General features: G+C 35.3%; 1 protein-coding gene across 1 annotated transcript in view; it reads right to left on the bottom strand.

The window, feature by feature from the left end:
- The window catches only part of LOC105034771 (phenylacetaldehyde reductase), a 128782-nt gene extending 113015 nt beyond the window's left edge, over window positions 1-15767 (bottom strand). The window contains exon 1 of the mRNA XM_073258102.1: window positions 15572-15767. Coding sequence (XP_073114203.1) covers window positions 15572-15695 — 124 coding nt within the window. The 5' untranslated portion in view covers window positions 15696-15767. The remainder of the gene's footprint in view (window positions 1-15571) is intronic.
- Between the last annotated feature and the right edge of the window lie 6834 nt (window positions 15768-22601).

Genomic DNA, 22601 nt, shown 5'->3' with positions numbered 1-22601 from the left:
TCACTGAACGGACTCAGTAGCAGAGCATTCTATGGTATTTACCCTACTGTCAAAGAGCAGCTTGTAATGGATATGAGTATAAGTATCCCTCAGACCTGAGATCACCACGATGACTTACAGGCAACTCACTGTACTTAGGTACCAGACTATCTATATTTCTAATATAGTGATGAAAGATTTTTGGATATAGTCAAGTACGTGCGAAGTCTGTGTATGAGTCAAGATGGGATTGATCACTTCGGCTAATAGGAGATAACACTTTAATATATTTCTAATCCAGTAAATCCTTGGCCAAGATAATCCATGTGATGAGTCGTAGGATTAATCATGAGAATGTCATGATAAGGTTAGAATATAACATGGAGACTAACGAGGGGTTTGACAGTTGACCATACACCCTAAGGTCATCCTAAAGTATTGAGAGTTAAATGGATGGATTACACGGTAGCCATATGCCAGGGTTCTTGAATGTTGCTTTGAAAATTATTCGACCTATCCGGACATTAGGTATCATTGCTAAATGGTCACCATGTGTTGCCCAGCTATGCAACCCAAGAGGGGGGGGTGAATTGGGTTTCTAAAAATTTTAGAATTGATTAATTACTTATGATGAACAAGATAAAGATTTTAATTCAATATTAAATACCTAAAACAGGAATGCAAAGATATAATAAAGAAATAAAGTGAAGCGATAAAGCACACCACAAACACAAGAATTTATAGTGGTTCGGTGCCAACCCTGCACCTACATCCACTCCCAAGCTCCTACTTGGGAATTTCAATCCACTATACTTGTATTCAACCTGAATACAAAACGTCGGAAACTCCGACACTAGCTATCCCAAGCTAGATCACTTATTTCTCAGGTACAAGTAAACCCAAAACACTCCGATTTCAGGTTCGGATCAACCTTTCCTTGTTTTGGAATTCCTCCAAAAACAAGAACAAAAACTCACAAAGAGTTAGAAAATTTTGAGCACAGATTAATACAATAACAGCTCCTTTAAATGAGCGAATATAACAATAAGAACTTTACTCAAATGAAGAACCCCTTTTCGAATTTTCTCAAAGTGGATGAACGCTTGAACGAATGCTTGAGAAGAGGTTGATTGTTGATTGAAGATCTCTTGAAAGCTTTGGAAGATCTCTAGATCAAGGTTGAACAATAGGCTTGAAAGATCCTCTCTTTGAAAGCTCTTGAATCTCTTTCATAATCTCTCGTGTAGATTTTGGATCCTCTTTTCTTTTTCTCTCAAATTATCTCGTGGATCCTCTCAATGAATTTTATCTCTCTTTTGATCTGCCGATTGATCTTCTATTTTCTCTCCAATTTGATCTGCTATTTAATCTGCAATTTCTTTCACCATTTCAAGCATTTTATAGCATTAAAAGCAAGAGAAAACAATTTAGCAGATAAAGAGCCGTTAGAGCAATTTTAGGAAGCATAAAAGGTAATTAAAATGGGCAAAAAAATAACCGTTGCTGACATTTTCCATCGCAGGGGTCGACTCATGAGTCGACTCATGCTACAGGAGTCGACTCATGAGTCGACTTCTGTTGCACAGATCAGACAGTCTTGATTTCTGGATTTTTCGGCTCAAATCAGCAGAGGTCGACTCATGAGTCGACTCATGCCTTGTGGGTCGACTCATGAGTCGACTCACAGGTCGTGTCAAGCCAAAAATCCAGCGTGTCATGGGAATTTTTTTTGCGTGCCAATCAGCTCATAGTGCCATGAGTTGACTCATGAGTCGACTCATGCACTTCAAACCTTCATAACTTTAAAAATATAAGTCCAAAAATAATGAAATTTTCACCAATAGTTTACAAATCATTTGTTCTATCAAATGATACTATCAAATCAGGATTTTAGTGAAATTATGATTTTGCCCTTGAAGAGCATAAGGACTTTTTCAATTTAAAATTGTTTGTATCCCTTCAATCTGCTTTGTAATCATCAAAATCAATCTAGGAGCAACAATCTCCCCCTTTTTGATGATGACAAAACATTTGAACAAAAATATTTATGTGAATGCATTAATTTCAAAAGAATACATTATAGGTGTATATGCTTGAAAAGAGTATGATTCTTTTGGCATGTAATATAATATCATATGCAAAAATAATTTGTCCATTTGCTTAAGATTTGAAGATATGCTCATTTGATTATATGATTTTGGTGTTAGAGCAGAAAACTTGTTTTTGTTATCAGATTGAGCTCTATTTTGAAAATTCCATTCGCATTTGATTTTAGTTTTAGCATCAGAGCAAAAAAAAAAATACTTATGTGCTTAAAAAATTATGTGTGCCAAAGTATGTTTAAAAGTTGATTTTGAGCTTAAGTGAATTAACTCATTTTGAGCTTAAGATATATCAGAGCAAGAGAAAAAAATAAATTTTGCAATGAATCAGAGCAAGAACAATAATTTTTACAATGTTATCAGAAAAGATTTTACAATGTATCAGAGTAAATATTATAATATATCAGAGAAAATTTCACACTGTATCAGAGCAAATGTTATAATATATCAGAGAAAATTTCACACTGTATCAGAGCAAATATCAGAGAAACTTTCACACTGTATCAGATTAAATTTTATCATGTATCAGAGCAAGTTAAAAGAAATTTTAGGGTGTATCAGAGTAAATCAAATTTCTTAAGATGTATCAAGGTAAATTTCAAAAGATATATCAGAGCAAGTTTGAATTTTGAAATATATCAGAGCATATAAAAAATTACTTATTTGCATTGTACTTATGATTTTGCTTTTGATGGATGGCTTTTTGTTTAATTTCTGTCTGATATCAAATTTCTCAAATTTTGCTTAATTTCTCAAAATACCATTTTTATTTAATTTCTCAAATTTTGTTTAATTTCTCAAATTTTTTTTTAATTTCTCCAAATATTTAATTTTGAAATTTTTGTTTAATTTTCCAATTTTTGTTTAATATCTCCAATTTTGTTTTGTTTAATTTCTCAAATTTTTGTTTAATTTTTCAAAATACCATTTTTGTTTAATTTCTCAAATTGTGTTTAATTTCCAATTTTGTTTAATATCTCCAATTTTGTTTTGTTTAATTTCTCCCCCTTTTTGACATCATCAAATATGGTTAAATATTCTTTAATTTCTCCCCTTTTAGAGTTTATCATAGAAGTTTGCTCCCCCTTAATATAGTAATTTTCAACAGCAAACAACAACAAAGAGAAGACAATTTTTCCACAAGAAGAATATATATAACCAAAATATGATCAATATCATTACAAAAGGTAGAAAAATGATTCCATTAAAAACATAATTGTTTCAATACATAGTTCTTAAAAATAAAATTCAACCAGCTAATTGTCAATACATGGCCCCAAGGTATAGATCCTAGAACAAAATACTAACACCTAGGATCTAGTAAAGATCAAGATAAGTCAATGATCGGAGTCATCAGATATAGGGTGAGGAGATGATGGATCAGAAGTGCGTCCTCTACCCGTCTGCCTCTGCCACGAGTGGAGGTGCTGGCACGAGCAGGAGAGCGAGATGAACTGGGTGGCTGAGAACGCTGAGAGGCCAAAGACTGAACAGAAAGGGTGAGTCTGATAGAATCAAGTACGTTCAGTGCTCTGAAAACAGATTGAAGTAGAGCAGTGAACTGAGTGGTAGCATGCTCACTCGATCCTTGGATTTCTTTCCTCAGCAATTCATATCCATCTTTTAGTGCTCCTCTGAGCCTACCAGCCTCTGCAGTGAGGTCTGTGACCTCAATGGTTGACTCCTGTGGCTTGGGATGGGCCAAAGCAAGGACTTGCCCCTGCAAGTCAAGAACTCTGCCAGTAAGTCTCCAGACAGTGTCCTCAAGCTGCTGGATCCTGATGGACTGATCTGATATCATTTGAAACACAGTGGAGATGTGGGGAGTAATGGTCTGATCAGAAGAGGTGGCTCCAGATGTAAAAGAAGTACTACTCCACTGGCTAGACAGCAAAGAAGCCACACGCTGTGATATATGCTCGATCTGATCGTCAGCCAGTCTGAACTCTGAATGAGGTGCTCTGCTCTCTGACTGATACACTGGTGTGGGCATCCTAGTAAACTCTGAAGGGCCAGCCTCAGTATCAGGAATGAACTGGATATGTGGTGATGCTGCCCTGAAGTCATGGACAGGAGATGATGGATCTTCTTCTTCTACTCTGCCTTCAGTTCTGACTTCAGCTCTATCTTCAGTTCTTTCCTCAACTCTCTCCTCAGATCCCTTGATCCAACCACCATCAGTCTTTGCAAATCCCATTCGGTGCAGGCTATGTTGGTTGAAAGTATCCACATGAGAGAGCTTAGTAGCAGCCTCCCCCTCACAACTAACTCCAAACCTCCTGAATACTCTAGTAAGGGCCATACCATAAGGCAAGTGTGCCTTGGATCTATTCAAAGTTTCTCTCATGGCCTCTATCATAAGTGCAGGGAGGTTCAGGGGGGTCTGAGTGATGACATGAAACATGACACATACATCTCTGCTGGAAAGTAAGTCATGTCTACCACTCCTAGGAAAGAAGAGCTTTGTTACAATCTGATGCAGACCCTCATCTCAATGGATAAAATCTTTGCTTCCAATTTGTTTAAATTTCCTGAATAATTTCTCCTAAAATAATTCTGATCCCCTCTTCTTTAATTGGGAGTTCATATATGAATATCCTTCACTAGGCAACTGAAGTATTTCTCCCAATATCCTAGAGTCCAGGCAAATATCAATTCCCTTTACAGTTGAAGTCACTGACCCACTTCATAAAGTAGATTTTGGTAGAATTCTCTGACTAGGTCAACATAGGTGACTTCCTTAAGAGAGCAATAGAGTTTCCATCCTTGGTTTTTAATTTTGGTAGCAAAAGTAAATCCTTCTTCCTCAAAGAACCGAAAATCTATATTTTTCCCGTTTCTACTTTTCTATCGAAAGAGGATTCTTACTGGGGCTTAGGAGGGATTGAGAGACCTTGAGTAGGTACTGAAACTGGAGTGGGAGCAGTTGAAGATTGAGCGGCTTGCCTTTTCTTTCTGACAATTTTTCAGGCTCACAATTGATTTTCTTCTTTGGGGAAGTTTCATCTTTGGAGCCATATCCACTATAGTAGCAGACAAGGAGACTTGAATTGAGTGGAGGAGGGATCACAAGAGAGTGAAGAAGGATTTTGGTGGAGAAAAGAAGTGGATTTTGGAAGATCGGTAAAGTGCTAGGGCACGTTCCAACCGCGCCAAGCAATGCGAGAAAGCACAAAAAATCCTTTTCAAGGAGGCGATTTTTGGTGGAGAGGAGGAGGGAGAATTGCCTCGAAATTAATCCTTGGATTTGGAGCAAGAAGAGTTGGAGAAGACGGCTTTTGGAAGAAGAACGATGGGAAGATGAGTCGTCTCACGAACAGGGTTTCAGTATAAAAAAATGAACCCGTTGAAAGTTAGTGGGATTTACAAGTTTGCCATTGAGTCGACTCATAGGGGTCGACTCATGAAGTTCAGAAAATCAGGAAAAATATGAATAAATTCCAGAAAAATTTGAAATTTTGAGTGAAGGAATTTTGCTCAATGATAATTTTTAGAATGATAAATTTGAGCTTTTGGGACCAGGATAGATGTTGAAAATTGAGCTCTAATCAAATCTTTGGAAATTGAGAAATTTTAGGCAAATGGATCTAGAATTCCTAGATTTCTCCTAATTTCACAGAATCTATCCTCACTAAGGGCCTTTGTAAAGATATCAGCTAATTGATTTTCAGTGCAAACATATTCAAGAATTATTTTTTTTTTGAACATGTTCTCTTATAAAATGATGTCTTATTTCAATATGTTTAGATCTTGAGTGTTGAATTGGATTTTTAGATAGATTTATGGCACTTGTGTTGTCACATCTTATTGGTGTTTCATTAAGTTTGATTCCAAAATCTTCGAGTTGTTGCTTAATCCATAAGATTTGAGCACAACAACTTCCGGCTGCAATGTATTCGGCCTCAGCCGTAGACAGAGCCACCGAATTTTGTTTCTTGCTAAACCATGAGATTAGGTTAACTCCAAGAAATTGGCAAGTTCCACTTGTGCTTTTTCTATCTAATTTACATCAGCAAAATCAGCATCTGAATATCCTAATAAATTAATTTGTGAGTCCTTAGAGTACCATAACCCTAGAGTTTGTGTACCATTTAAGTATCTAAGGATTCTTTTAACAGCATTCAAATGAGATTCTTTAGGATTAGATTGATATCTAGCACATAAGCAAACACTAAACATGATATCAGGCCTACTTGCAGTTAAATATAATAATGAGCCAATCATACCTCTATAGTATTTTAAGTCTACACATTTACCTTCATCATCCTTGTCAAGCTTACATAGAGACTTATTGGTGTGCCAATTGGTTTGCAGTTCTCCATTCCAAATCTTTTGAGTAGTTCCTTGGTGTACTTGCTTTGGGTGATGGAGATTCCCTCTTTTGATTGTTTGATTTGGAGTCCGAGGAAGAAGGTGAGTTCTCCCATCATGCTCATCTCGAACTCTCCCTGCATAAGCTTAGCAAAGTCTTGACAAAGGATTCATTAGTAGACCCAAAAATTATGTCATCAACATAAATTTGTATAACTAGCATATCATTTTGATTTCTTTTAATAAATAGGGTTGTATCTACATTACCTCTTAAAAAACCATTATTTAGTAGAAATTTGCTTAGCCTTTCATACCATGCTCTAGGTGCTTGTTTTAATCCATATAAAGCTTTATTTAATCTAAAGACATGATTAGGAAAAGCATGATTTTCAAATCCAGGAGGTTGTTCTACATATACTTCTTCAGCGATATATCCATTTAAAAATGCACTTTTAACATCCATTTGAAATAATTTGAATTTCATAAAGCAAGCATATGCAAGTAGAAGTCTAATAGCTTCTAATCTAGCAACAGGTGCAAAGGTTTCATCAAAATCAATTCCTTCTTCTTGATTATATCCCTTAGCAACCAGTCTTGCTTTATTTCTAATTACATTTCCATGCTCATCTAATTTGTTTCTAAAGACCCATTTTGTGCCAATTATTGAATAATCTTTAGGTCTTGATACTAAGGTCCAAACATTATTTCTTTCAAATTGATTAAGTTCCTCTTGCATAGCATTAATCCAATTATGATCATTTTCAGCTTCTTCAAAAGTTTTAGGTTCAAGATGAGATACAAAAGCACAATGATTAACTGCATCTCTTAGTGAAGAATGGGTTTTTACCCCATGCATAGGGTCACCAATAATTAACTCCTTAGGGTGGTTGTGAACATACCTCCATTCCTTGGGTAGGTCATTTGTACCTTGAGGTTGTTTTTGAATTTCTTCACCTCTTTCATTTTGTTCGTCTTCTTGATCCTTGTCTTTTGGAGTTGCTGAATCTTTCAGAGTGATCTTCTTCATACCTTCTATTAGTGGATCTGCATCATCAACACCCTCATTCTTCCTTGAAGGAAGATCGTTAGATTCATCAAAAACAACATGTATGGACTCCTCAACTATTAAAGTTCTTTTGTTGAAAACTCTAAATGCTTTACTAGTGGAGGAGTAACCTAGAAAGATTGCTTCATCTGATTTTGCATCAAATTTACCAAGTTTTTCTTTGCCATTATTTAATACAAAACATCGGCAACCAAAAACATGAAAATATGCAATATTTGGTTTTCTTCCTTTCCAAAGTTCATAGGGGGTTTTCTTTAAAAATTGTCTAATTAAAGCACGCTTTAAAATGTAACATGCTGTGTTAATTGCTTCCGCCCAAAAATATCTTGGAAGGTTGCTTTCACAAAGCATGGTACGGGCCATTTCTTCTAATGTTCTGTTTTTCCTTTCAACTACCCCATTTTGTTGGGGTGTCCTAGGAGCAGAGAAGTTATGGCCAATTCCATTTTCATCACAAAAATTTTCAAAATCTTGATTTTCAAATTCAGTTCCATGATCACTTCTAATATTTTGAATTGAAAAACCTTTTTCATTAGAGACTTTTCGATGAAATTTAGTGAAAATATGAAAAGTTTCATTTTTGTGAGCCAAAAAGAAAACCCAAGTAAAACGAGAGTAATCATCTATAATTACAAAGCCATATCGTTTTCCTCCTAGACTGGTGGTTCTTGTTGGTCCAAATAAGTCCATATGTAAGAGCTCTAATGGTCTAGAAGTTGAAACAGTGTTTTTGGATTTAAATGATACTCTAGTTTGCTTACCTAATTGGCATGCATCACAAATTCTATCCTTTTCAAAATTCAGTTTTGGCAAACCGAGAACTAAATCTTTCTTAATTAATTTTGAAAGAGAATGCATGCTGATATGTGCAAGTCTACGATGCCACAGCCAACTAGTCTCATTGATTTTAGCATTCAAGGATACTAGGCATTGCATGTCTAATTTGGCTAAGTCATTCAAATCTATCATATAAACATTGCCATGCCTATGTCCTATAAATTTAATGCCATCGTTAATAGGACTAGTCACAATGCAAACAGATAATTCAAAAACTACTTTATACCCTTTATCACAGAATTGACTAATGCTAAATAAGTTATGCTTTAAACCTTTAACTAGTAAAACATTCTCAATGTATTTGGAGGGAGTGATACCAATGTTACCTATCCCGATGATCTTTCCTTTGCCATTATCTCCAAAGGTGACCATCCCTCCATCCTTAGCATCAAGCGTGATGAATTGTGATTCATCACCAGTCATGTGTCTCGAGCATCCGCTGTCAAGATACCATTTCCTGTTTCCTTCTTGGGATGCTAGACACACCTGCAAGCAAAGGTCAAGTTTCTGTCTTAGGTACCCAAGCTTTCTTGGGTCCTTTCAGGTTAGTCAGAATGGTTCCTTTTGAAACCCATATTTTCTTTGTGTTTGCATATTTGTTAATAAGACATGTGTATGATTTATGTCCTATCCTACCACAGTTGAAACAAGTAATATTTGTAGACTTGTTACTTGAATAATTTACATAAATATCCTTCAGAAATTTTTGTTTCTTCAGAGGTTTATAGCCAAGTCCAGCCTTATCATATATAGCTTTCTGATTATCAAGAATCATATTTAGTTTGTTTGAACTTAAGGTGAACTTATCTACTATAGATTTCAGCTTGTTAATTTCATCCTTTAAGTTTTGATTTTCTTGAATCAAGGTGAATTTTTCAATTGACAGGTTTTCAGTTTGTTTCACTAAGGACTGATTTTTCAATTTCAGTTCTTTGTTTTTCTTTCCTAGTTTCTTTAATTCATCAATTGAATCATAGAATGCTTCATGCAATTCTTCAAATGTGAATTCACTAGTGGATTCAGAAGTTACCTCATTTTCATGTGCCATCAGGCACAGGTTGGCTTGTTCTGTTGAGGTTTCCTCGTCGGAGCTTGAGTCATCACTCGCACTCCAAGTCGCCATCATTGCCTTCTTTTTGAACTTTGTGGGACCTTTCTTCAGTTGTGGACATTCGGATCTGAAATGTCCCGGCTTCTTGCACTCGTAGCATATAAGGGGTTGATCTTTCTCTTTCTCTTTGCTTTGTTCCCCTTTTGTGAATGACTTCTTTCTTATCCCCTGTTTCCTTTTTCTTAGGAACTTCTTGAATCTCCGGGTGATGAGTGCCATCTCTTCATCCTGTTCTTCATCTTCAGTATCATCCGTTTCATAATCAGGCGAAGTTGTGGATTTGAGGGCAATGGTTCTTTTATTTTTGACTTCATCCTCTTGATGTTGCTTCATGCTAAGTTCATGAGTCATCAAGGATCCAAGAAGTTCTTCTAGAGGTAGAGTGTTCAAGTCCTTTGCTTCTTGGATGGCAGTCACCTTGGCTTCCCAAGTTCTTGGCAGTGACCTGAGAATCTTTCTTACAAGTTCACTGTTAGTATAAGATTTGCCAAGACTCTTCAAACCATTAATTATATCAGTAAAACGAGTAAACATAGCAGTTATGGACTCATCATGCTCCATCTTAAACAATTCATATTTATGTACAAGCATGTTTATTTTAAACTCTTTTACTTGATTTGTTCCCTCATGGGTTACTTCTAACCTATCCCATATTTCTTTAGCAGATGCACAAGTAGAAATGCGATTGAATTCACTTGCATCTAGTGCACAATAAAGAACATTCATGGCTTTGGCATTTAATTATGCCAATTTCTTGTCAACCTCATCCCATTCTTTCTCGGGTTTGGTTGACTCCTCACCATCTATAATCTTGGTGGGTGTGTGAGGACCGTTCACTATGATACTCCACATATCATAGTCGAGTGCTTGTATGAAAATCTTCATCCGAGCTTTCCAATAGGTGTAATTAGACCCATTGAAAAGTGGAGGTCAGTTTGTTGATTGCCCCTCGACTAGAGAAGTACCAACATGGGTTGCCATAGATCTTTGGCTCTTTGATTGTTAGATCAAAGAAGGGCTAGAGCACCGGGCTCTGATACCACTTGTTGCCCAGCTATGCAACCCAAGAGGGGGGATGAATTGGGTTTCTAAAAATTTTAGAATTGATTAATTACTTATGATGAACAAGACAAAGATTTTAATTCAATATTAAATACCTAAAACAGGAATGCAAGGATATAATAAAGAAATAAAGTGAAGCGATAAAGCACACCACAAACACAAGGATTTATAGTGGTTCGGTGCCAACCTTGCATCTACATCCACTCCCCAAGCTCCTACTTGGGAATTTCAATCCACTATACTTGTATTCAACCTGAATACAAAACGTCGGAAACTCCGACACTAGCTATCCCAAGCTAGATCACTTGTTTTTCGGGTACAAGTAAATCCAAAACACTCCGATTTCAGGTTCGGATCAACCTTTCCTTGTTTTGGAAATCCTCCAAAAACAAGAACAAAAACTCACAAAGAGTTAGAAAATTTTGAGCACAGATTAATACAATAACAGCTCCTTTAAATGAGCGAATATAACAATAAAAACTTTACTCAAATGAAGAACCCCTTTTCGGATTTTCTCAAAGTGGATGAACGCTTGAACGAATGCTTGAGAAGAGGTTGATTGTTGATTGAAGATCTCTTGAAAACTTTGGAAGATCTCTAGATCAAGGTTGAACAATAGGCTTGAAAGATCCTCTCTTTGAAAGCTCTTGAATCTCTTTCACAATCTCTCGTGTGGATTTTGGATCCTCTTTTCTTTTTCTCTCAAATTATCTCGTGGATCCTCTCAATGAATTTTATCTCTCTTTTGATCTGCCGATTGATCTTCTATTTTCTCTCCAATTTGATCTGCTATTTAATCTGCAATTTCTTTCACCATTTCAAGCATTTTATAGCATTAAAAGCAAGAGAAAACAATTTAGGCAGATAAAGAGCCGTTAGAGCAATTTTAGGAAGCATAAAAGGTAATTAAAATGGGCAAAAAAATAGCCGTTGCTGACATTTTCCGTCGCAGGGGTCGACTCATGAGTCGACTCATACTACAGGAGTCGACTCATGAGTCGACTTCTGTTGCACAGATCAGACAGTCTTGATTTCTGAATTTTTCGGCTCAAATCAGCAGAGGTCGACTCATGAGTTGACTCATGCCTTGTGGGTCGACTCACAGGTCATGCCAAGCCAAAATTCCAGCGTGCCATGGGAATTTTTTTTGCGTGCCAATCAGCTCATAGTGCCATGAGTTGACTCATGAGTCGACTCATGCACTTCAAACCTTCATAACTTCAAAAATATAAGTCCAAAAATAATGAAATTTTCACCAATAGTTTACAAATCATTTGTTCTATCAAATGAATCTATCAAATCAGGATTTTAGTAAAATTACGATTTTGCCCTTGAAGAGCATAAGGACTTTTTCAATTTAAAATTGTTTGTATCCCTTCAATCTGCTTTGTAATCATCAAAATCAATCTAGGAGCAACAGTTGCTTTTCCTGTTTCTGCTGTTTTCTGTCTTTCCACCTACCACCATTGCCGCCAACCACCATGCCACCGGTCACCGCTATCTCTGTCATTGTCGCAACCTCGCGAGAAGCCGGACCTCCAGCCCACACCCAACATTGCCACCATTGCCGTTCTCCACCTTGGCTCAAGCATCTAAGGACCTCCCTATGTTCTCTCTTCTCTCTTCCCATCTCTTATGGCTTGGTAGACTCAAAAAAGAGGATCCTAGATTTCCTTCTCAATGGACCCAAGTTGACCCAGTTGTGGAATCAAATGGGTGACCACCCATCTTATTGGCCTACAACCTAGCCTTCATTGGCTATCCATGGACCCATCATTAACAAAATCTAATCTGCTACCTTATCTTGATTGGACATCCGTTTATTGATTTGAAGGATTTGATTATGCTGTTTGATTGATTTGGGCTGCTAGATGCCGCCATCTAGTCAGCCTTATCTTCCTTTTTGTACCAATCTCCTTTCATGTCAGCATTTATTTTTGTATGGAGGAGAAATCAACTGACAAGAAATGTTAAGGAGATTGACGCTCTAATTCCTAAATCAAGATAAATCCCTAAATCTTTATTTCTTAATTAGCCATGTATTGGATAGAGTCAAGAAACTTGGGACTAAGAATAATTTAGATATTAAAGCTTTGAACATAAGAATCTAACAATAATTTATTTTTTCTTATACTAATGGTTGACAAAGGATGAGTTAGAATTATATTGATTGATTGGACATGCTAGGCATGGACTAGTAGATGTTGTGATCGAGTTTGTCATCAATAGAAGTAAGAACTTTTGAATATTAATTACGTATTTATATAAAAACTATTTTTATGTGTTAGTGATTTTGCTCTTTATGGTATTTGATAACTACTTATTAGATCCTTATTTAAGTGTGTGTGTGTGTGTGTATCATATTTTATTGATCCTTGTTTGGGTGGACTCCGGTATTTATGTGCATTGAATTGTGCAAAAGAGTGATATTGAAATATTAATATTTAACAAGCATGTAATTGAATTGTGTGACTGAATGTTGGGTTGTGGTGCTTTGGTCTAGCCACTTATTGATGCCTCACCACAAGTCGAAAATGTGGTACTTATTGATGCCTCACCACAAGTCGAAAATGTGGTACTGTTGATGCCTCGGCATAGACCGAAAATGTGGTTGCGGTAGTCTAGAGTTGAGCACTTATAATCCTTTAGACTAGTCACTTTGTTGATGCCCAGCTAAGGGCTGGAAATATAATTGTGGTAGTTCAAAATTGAGCACTTATGGTGCTTTGGACTAGCCACTTTATTAATGCCCCACTACGGACTGAAAATATAGTTGTGAGAATCCAGTGTTGAGTACTTGTGGTCCTCTGAACTAGCCATTTTATTGATGCCCCATCACAAACTGAAAATATGATTGTGGTAGTCCGAAACTGAGCACCTAAATATGTTTGAATCCGATATATGCTAATCAAAGATAATCATCTGATGTGAAAAGGTATGTGTTTACTACGCATGTTTTATGATCATGATATTTTGTGGCATACGATTTATATAAGTACCATCCAATGATAATTTTTTATTTATTATTATTATATTTATGTGGATGTGTGAAAATTTTTACTGGATTGTAAAGCTCAAACCTCCTTCTTTCTTTTCTTTTTTCAGAGTTGCATGATGCATGTATTTGATTATGTTTAGGATCATGGTTGAAATGATTGAATAGATAGTTCATTATCAATACCAATCGGGTGATTGACTTTTGTCAATTGTACAAATTTTTGTTATTTATTAATATGGAATATTTTGTTATGAATTGAGACCATTAGCGTTCATGGAATTGAGATTGCAATAGATTTTAAGGTCTAGCCTTACAGAGTATGCAGCTGTGTCGCATGGCTAACCCTGGTGCTGGGTTTGAGGCATGATAGTCACCTTATTATATAGAATAGAAAAGAAGCATCGCACTCGAGGCATAGCACCAAGATGGTTGAAGTAATAGAAGTAATGCTCTCACCAATAGAAAGCTAGTAATCATACCATGCTTCTCTAAGACATCAAACTTCTTGAAAAATAATTCTCCAACCAATTTCCGGGCATCGTTTTGCTTATGTGAGATCTACACTCTACACTTATATGTCTCAAGGCAATCTGGACCATTTGCCTCAATAGAAGATATTCAGCCATCTGTAGCAAAATACTGACAGAAAAAAGCTCCATATCCCAATTAAGACTTGAACTTAAAGTCCTTGCAATCTACTTCGCTGTTGCCACCTCTCTTATATTTTTTCTCTTCATTAAATATGTAACAAACTTATGAATGCCTTGCAAATTGTTAACTTCAATGAAATGTGCATTATGGACAAAATTCTCACATGCTGCTTGGCATCCTATTAATGTCAGACTCTGTATTTCCAATATCACAAGAGTTATTTTCTGAGAATAGCATCATTCTGTCACAGTGCTCCATTGTTGCATTATGTACTTGTTTTCGTCCGATATCAAAAGCTTAGACATATAAAGAATTTATAAAATTTTTCTTCTCAATAATGTACACCTGATTCAAAATGCTATCCTGCTCCACTCCTATCCCAACTTCTAGACGTCTTCAAACCCCTTCTAAGCAACTAATGTTGCTGCTGAAGTTAGTTTAATTAACATTACATTAGATATTTCTTATGTTTCTTCTTCTAACTACAAACAACAAGCTTATAATTGAATAAGCAAACAAACAGTCTAAATGAGTGGATCATAATGTTTTATAAAAGACAATATTACTACAAAAAGAAGATTTCTGCATGTTCTACATACTTTATTTTTCTTTAAACAATGCTTTAGAGCTCTCACATATGGATCTAATTATGATTCCAATTTAGGCTAATTCGATCCTGACCATCTGATGCATGTTTCCTTAAAAAAGAAAGAAAGAAAAGAAGACTACTCTACATGTTTGCGACTCTATTCCTAAAAAGTTGTAAGCATTTTAAAAATCAAAGGCACCTACGCTCCTTAAAAACCTTCAAATCCTGTTACATGCCATAATAGGAGCTACCGCAAATTGCACACGACCCAGCCAACCGATCCTTAATTAAGACCCTAACTTCCCACTCTATTTCTACTCCTATATTACACAACAGTTCAAGAACGTGGTAAGGCAACATCAATAAAAATTCAAAGTCAAAAATACAATCAATAAATGATAGCAGAAAGTGTCCGATGACGATTAATGGAGAAAAATATAACAGATTCAGAAAAAAAAAAAAAAAAAAAAAAACACACACCAATCGAAGTCAAGAAAACTTCAAAAAAAAAAAAAACAATTACAACGCCGTTAACCTGGGGTTCAAACACAAGGTAAAAAATCCATCCAACGATAACATGGCTTAAGGGCTATAAACGAATCTAAGCAAGAAAGGTGGGTTAAAGGCTATTATTCCATACATCTGAGCAGACACGGACATGAATCCTCCAGTCCTCCAGCGATGATGTCATAATAACCATAACCATTGCAAAAAGAATCAACGAAACGAGAAACACAGAATGAGAAACACGAAGAGGAGCATTCTGTGCAATTGTATCCCCTAAAGAAGGAAGAGGATAAGAGGGATAGCAATAGCTATAAAATCATGACTCGCAGTCCTCAAAATTACACAGAGAGAGACGGACCAAGATCCCGGACGGTGGCGCGCACGGTATATCCGCGCTGGAGGAGAAGCTTGACGAGCCAGGAAGCAATATAGCCGGACGCACCGGTCACGCACACCACCCTCCCACTCCCACTCCCACTCATCCTTCTCTCTTCTCGCTCGCTCTCGGTCCGCTATTCGGTAGTTGGGCGTACACTGTGAGGGGCGGTGGCGGGTGTATAAAATGAGACACAACCGGATAAGAAGCACCAGGGCAGTGCTCTCCCGCTATCGCTCTCCACTGGCTGCTGTCAGGTCAGCCGTGGTGGGGGCCTTGACGCCAGAACGTAAGCAATTGCGCGAAGACTGTTGAACGTAAGGACGGGGTTGTATATTTCGCGCGGTAGAAAGGATCATCTTCCTTCGCGCGGATCCAATTGCGCAATGGCCACTTTGAAGCTGTGCAGTGGTTTTTCAGAGTGCTTTGAAAGTCGTGATGGATGCGATCCAACGATGAGATTGGGAAAGAGGACTAATCGTTCCTTTCTGCCAAAGATGCAACCGAAAATGGAAAATTTTTTTTGATGTGCTATTCTGCGATTCGTAGGTTTTGGAGAATTTTGATGATTCATTGAAAGTGCACTAACCGTGATCTGTGTTATTTTGCAGCCGATCAGATAATGATAACTACGATAACGAAAGCGTTGGGATGAATTAGTTACCTGAAAATGTTAGACGAGTTGAGAAAAAGATACCCAAGCATTTTTTTTTTGAGTAATTTTTTGTATATGTAAAAAATTATATTGTCCCATCTTACTGGATCATATAGCCATTACTTTGTCATATGCATTTAATATTTGTAATTCTATTTTTTTATTTAAAATTTTGAATGACGAAAATACTTTTTTTTTTTGAAAAATTATGATATGCTGCTCAAAATTTGATCACAGAATATCATAAGAAAGTGTGATGTATTTTCATCATTTAAAAATTTTATAAATTTTCAATGATGAAAATATTTTTTTTCTTTATAATTTTTGAAAAAAAAATTATAACATCTTATGTGCAGGAAGTCATAATTTAATTAAAGGATGTTATAATATAGCTATAAAATATCATAATTTTTTCAGAATGGGAGGGATATTTTTATCATTCAAAATTTTAAACAAAAAATAAAACTGGAGACATTAAATACGCATTGGAGAGTAATGGCTACGTGCTCCAATATGATTAGGTGGTGTGCTCCATATCAATTTTATTGCACCGCATACGGTGCACAAAGACTTTCTTTTTTTTTTTTTAAATTCAAATGAGAAAAATTTTAAGGATAATTTTTTTTTTAAAGAAAAGAATATAATACAGTGGCCCATTAAAGGCTTAACATTGTGAGCTTCATCAACTTAACTGACTTAACAAGCGCAGTATAGGCCGAAAGCACAAAAAAAAAAGAAAAAAATTGAGCTGCTGGGGGGCTTGAAATGGACTCCCATCCGCTCCTTCATCTTCGACTCCGGCAAGAGTTGGACTTCTATCGACCTTAATAGGTAGAAAGCCCTAATCGTCCATCTATCTAAGAGCTTGCCCTCTCTCTTGGAGCACCTTATTAGAGATTACCGCTGATCAGTTGTTCATTCTTCCCTCTCCTCCTCTGGATGGCTGATGGCTTAAGTTCTCTATGCTTACTAGAATTAGCTATCATTGCTCCATGGAATTAAGGTAATAGGCTCCTCTTTTATTGTCCTAACTTCTTCTTTTCCTCCCTTGCACAAAGCCCTCACCACAAGCTGAGATCCCATTGGACTAAGGGAAGGAAATAAAAAGTGCACCTTATTTATTCCTTATTTTCATATCTATCATGCCCATTTTTTAGGTCGTTTCTCTTTTCCCTATTATCATCGCCAGTGCTCATTGTCAAAGCCCATGACTGGTTCCTTGTGCTTATACATGGTCACTGTCAGAGCTCCAGCCACTGGTGAGTGGGATGGGACTAAGAATCCTCCAAGCCAAAAGACACCTTATTTTGTTTCATTTTTATTTCACTGGACATCGATAACCATTGGCCATTTCCTATGCTTGGCCATTGTCGGACCTCCAACTATGCTATGACCCCTTTCTTTCTCCTGTTCCTCTTCCTATAAGGGTGACATGTGGAGTCCTTCCTTTATTTCTCAAAGAAGGAAGAAAAAAGGAAAGAGAAAAAAAATAAATATATATAGAAAAAAAATATATTCTTTTTCTCTCTTTTTCCTCTCTTCATCCATCCTTATGATTTGTGGATCCCAAGTGGAACCCATTACAGCATAGGTTGACCATAGTAAGAGATCTTGATCTCAGATTGTCAGACAATATAGTGGTGATCACCTTGATCTTTGTCAAATATCATTGGATTTTGTCACCCTTGATTTTTATTAATTATTGAACTATTTGTATCTTATTCTAACCTTGATTAGAAAAAATTATTTTGATTAAACTAACCTAGTGCATCAATACTGTTGCTTGTCCTACCCTATCCTTTCTTGACCTTATTCGACCCTTGCTTTGATTTTGACTATAACATTCTCTAATTATTGAGCTTGATCATCTACAAAAGTGCAAGAACTAGGGGTTTTTATTTCAAAATTAGTCATAATTAAATTTGATAGAAATATAATTTTGAATATTAGATTCTAAAGGAGACTCTTAGGATTAATTAGATTCGTTTGCTTATTGTTCATGCAAAGGAAGTAATGATATATCTTTTCTAGACTTTGGTATAAATAATTTTCTTTCTACAATCAAATAAAATATTCATGGATTTATATATAATTTATGACTTTTATGAAACTATGCTTTTGAATAGAAAATGAACACGTAATTTTGAGATTTTTTCAGAATATCATTATGCTATCATTGGATTTACATGGAATATGCATACTTTGATGGCATTATAATTTTTGTTATTTTATAAAAAGAGTTTGATATGTATTAGATTTGAATTCTCAGTCTAATTATCTTATTGACCCTATCAATTGGGTGTATACACATTAGCACTATAACTATTACTAAGCTTATTGTTCAATTTGTAGCCTTGCCACTTTGCCATAAGATATAAATGTAATACCCTGGCTCATACTACAAGGTATAAGTGTGGTTCTATTTCTGGCCTAGTTATAGGGTATAATTATAGTCATAGTTTGAGGCCGTTGAGTCGAATAAAATTTATTTCAAACCAAATTTATAAGAAACAAGTTTGCAATATTAAAAATTGGATTAAATTTTAAATCAGAAGGTAACTCTAAATAATAAGCATTAGATTTAAGTTTATGAAAGATGCGAAAGGGATCTGTTGATCTTATATTTGATTTTTATAAATAGTAAAATATTTGAGTATATAATTGGTACTAATAAAATATTTAAGTATTTGAAGAGAAGTTTCAGGAAGCTAGAACCGTATGTCGAAGAAACTTGAAGCTTTTATCTTAAAGATTCAAAGAAGGAAGAATTTAAAAGCCAAGCCATGTAATTTTCTAGTGAAAAAAGGCTCGAGCCAACTCCTAGAGGAGTTAAGCCAACTCCGACACAGATTCAACATTTGGCACAGGCTTAGAGTCGACTCAAGCAGACCTTGAGTCAATTCTAATATGTAGACTAGCATCGACATAGACCTTGAGTCAACTCTCTAATATCTCGAGTCGACTTTCTCAGAAAAGATAGAGAGACTATTTTTTGGACACAGCGCTCGTATCGACTCCCCAAGACCTTGAGTTGATTCTCGAAGATCTTGAGTCAACTCAAGCAAACCTTGAGTCGACTCCACAGACATTGACATCTCTAACAGCTAGTTTTCAGAAAGCTACAGATTTCGTCCAAAAAGCTCTAATGGCTATTTTCTGACTTCTAACGACTATGAACCCATTTTCAATCATCTAACTTAATTTAGTGGGTGTCTAAGCCATTATTAAAGTCGGAGAATAAAAGAAAATCAAGATACATAAGAAAGCAACTAAAACAAACTTGAAAAATTTCGTTTCAGCCTTATATGAGTTTCCAACAAGAGCTATTCCACTCCATCCACTCAGTTTTCTTGTGCAATTAAGTCCTCCTTAAGAGAAAGAAGAGAGCATTCGTTGCAAAAGCTTTCCAACTTCTCAACTTATGTATCAAAGACACAATATCTGCTCATTAATGAGTTTGTAATTGTGTTATATTTTTTGCACTATAATTTCTGTGTGCTTAAAGTTTCAATTGAAATTGAAACTTAGGAGATAGGCTCATTTAAGTCTAAAATTAGATTTATATAAGTCTATAAGTGATATGAGGATAGATTTTAGTTGGTGAGCCCACAAAATCAACTGGATTAAGATTATGAATCCAAAAAATAATCTTGCTATAATCAAGTGATTATAGTGAAATTCTCAAGAGGATTGCTTGAGGAGTGGATATAGATATTGGGCTTGACATCAAATCACTATAAGCTTGATTATTTATGTGTATGATCTAGTGTTTTAGATATTTACATTCTTGCTTTAAATTTCTGCTTATGAGTTCACTACTTCCATCGCATACATTCATCCAAGTAGTGCACACACTTGTTTTAGTTTATAAGACTTTAAAAATCCAATTCACTCTTCTTCTTAGGTTGTATCTCTAGATAATAAGTAGTATCAGAGCAGAAACTCTCTTTCGCTTATTTATCTTATAATTTAAAGGATAAGATCAAGATGACAACCTAATTAAAAGTCTCTCTTACTAAAGGATAGTCCACTATCCAACATCTTTTATTTAATAGTTCAAACTACACATATTGGAAAGTAGGTATGCGCATATTCATTCAAGCTTTTGATTATAACTTATGGAGCATCATAATCAATGGACTATGCATTCCCACTATTACTATTGATGGTAATATTATCTTCAAACTTGAAAAAGATTGGAATAATATTGACAAAAAAATGGCTCAATTGAATGCTAGAACAATTAATGTACTCTATTATTTACTTGATGCAAACAAATTCAATTGGATTTTTGCTTATATTTTTGGCTAAAAAAATATGGAATAGACGTGAGGTTACCAATGAGGGTATTGATCAAGTAAAAAAATTCAAAATCAATATATTAGTACATAAGTATGAGTTTTTTAAAATGGAACCAACTAAAAAATATAATTGAAATATTTACACATTTTATTGGTATTATAAATGAGCTTAAAAGCTTGAATAAGTCTTATACTAACAGTGAACTTGCAAGAAAAATTTTTAAGCCTTTTCTTTGAGGTTGGGAGGCAAAGGTAACAGCCATATAGGAAGCAATGGATCTCAACACTTTACCTCTTGAAAAACATTTTGGTTCTTTCATGATATATGAGTTAACCATGAAGTAAAATATGAAAAAGGAGGCCAAGAAAAGAAAGACGGTAGCTCTCAAATCAATAGCCAAAGAGAAAGAAGACAATGAAGACTCTGAGGAAGTTGATGAAGATAAGGAGCTGGCTCTCATAACCAAAAGATTCAGGTACTTCATGAAGAAGAAGAATCCATACTTCAAGAGGAGACCATTCTCCAAAAAGAAGCCAAGCACAAATACAGAGAAAGACAAAGATAAGGAGTCACCCATATGCTTTGAATATAAGAAATCAGATCACTTCAAGATGGACTGCCTTCTATTAAAGAAATCCTCCAAAAAAATGAAGAAGAAGGAGATGGTGGCCACTTGGAGTGATAGTAAAGATTCGAGTTCAGATGAGGAGGCCCAAGAAGTGATTAATCTCTACTTTATAGCTCAAGAAGATGAGGTAATACCTGAAATTCAAACTGATTTTACCTTTGATGAATTATAAGAAATATTTTATGATTTGATTGATGAACTTAAAAAGTTTATCTTGAAAACTAAAAGTCTTAAGTCCTCAAATCAAATTTTGATCAAAGAAAAAGAGAAGCGTTTGAAAGAAAGAGAACATATTTTTATAAAAAATTAGAACTAAAAGAAGGAGATTGAGAAATACAAACCTATAATTAAAAAGTTTATCTTAATTTTTGAAAAATTGTAGATGATATTAAGTAACCAAAAGGCTATTTTTGATAAGGCTAGACTTGGATTTAAATCTTAAAAGAAACAAAAATTTTTAAAGAATTTCTTTGTGAAAGAATCTTTCTCTTCCCCACAAAACTTTGCTTGTTTCTGCAGTGGTAAAATTGGACACAAAGACTATAAATATAAACTCAGAAAAATGAAAAATGATCAAAGTTTCAAAAGGGTTTGGGTTCCCAAAAGAACCATCTCCACTAACTCTAAAGGACTCAAGAAGACTTAGATACTTAAAACCTCTATTTGATTTTTATTTATAGGTGTGTCTTGTAGCCAAAGCAAAGAAAAGAATGTGGTATTTAGACAGCGGCCACTCAAGGCATATAATGGATGATAAGATGCAATTTATCATTCTTGAATCTAAAGAAGGGAGAGTGGTGATCTTTAGCGACAATGGTAAAGGATATATCATCGGGATTGGTAATATATGTATCACTCTTTCCACTTATATAGAAAATATTCTTTTGATAGATGGTTTAAAGCTCAATTTATTAAGCATAAGTCAACTTTATGACAAAAAATTTAAAGTAATTTTTGAATCACTTACATATATAGTTACTAGTCCCATTGATAATGGCATTATCCTAATTAGACATAGGTATGAAAATATCTATATGGTTGATCTAGATGATCATTCCATTAAGAATGGCCGATGCCTAGTTGCAATAAATGCTAAGATTAATGAGAATAGTTGGTTATGACATCGTAGGTTAGAGCATGCTAGCATGGATTTAATTTCTAGATAATCAAAAGAGATCTTGTGAAAGGTTTGCCAAAACTTAACTTTGATAAAAATAAAATTTGTAATGCATGCCAACTTGAAAAATAAACTAGAACTTCCTTCAAGTATAAAAATATGATTTTTACATCTAGACCCCTTGAACTACTTCACATGGACTTGTTTGGACCAACTAGCACGACAAGCTAAGTGGTAAAAAATATAGACTTATGATTGTAGATGATTTTTTTAGATTTACTTAAATTTTATTTTTAGCACAAAAGGATGA

The sequence above is a fragment of the Elaeis guineensis genome, chromosome 5, assembly GCF_000442705.2.
Source record: "Elaeis guineensis isolate ETL-2024a chromosome 5, EG11, whole genome shotgun sequence".
In the NCBI taxonomy this organism is placed as follows: domain Eukaryota; kingdom Viridiplantae; phylum Streptophyta; class Magnoliopsida; order Arecales; family Arecaceae; genus Elaeis; species Elaeis guineensis.
This window is presented reverse-complemented; position numbering and strand designations above follow the sequence as displayed.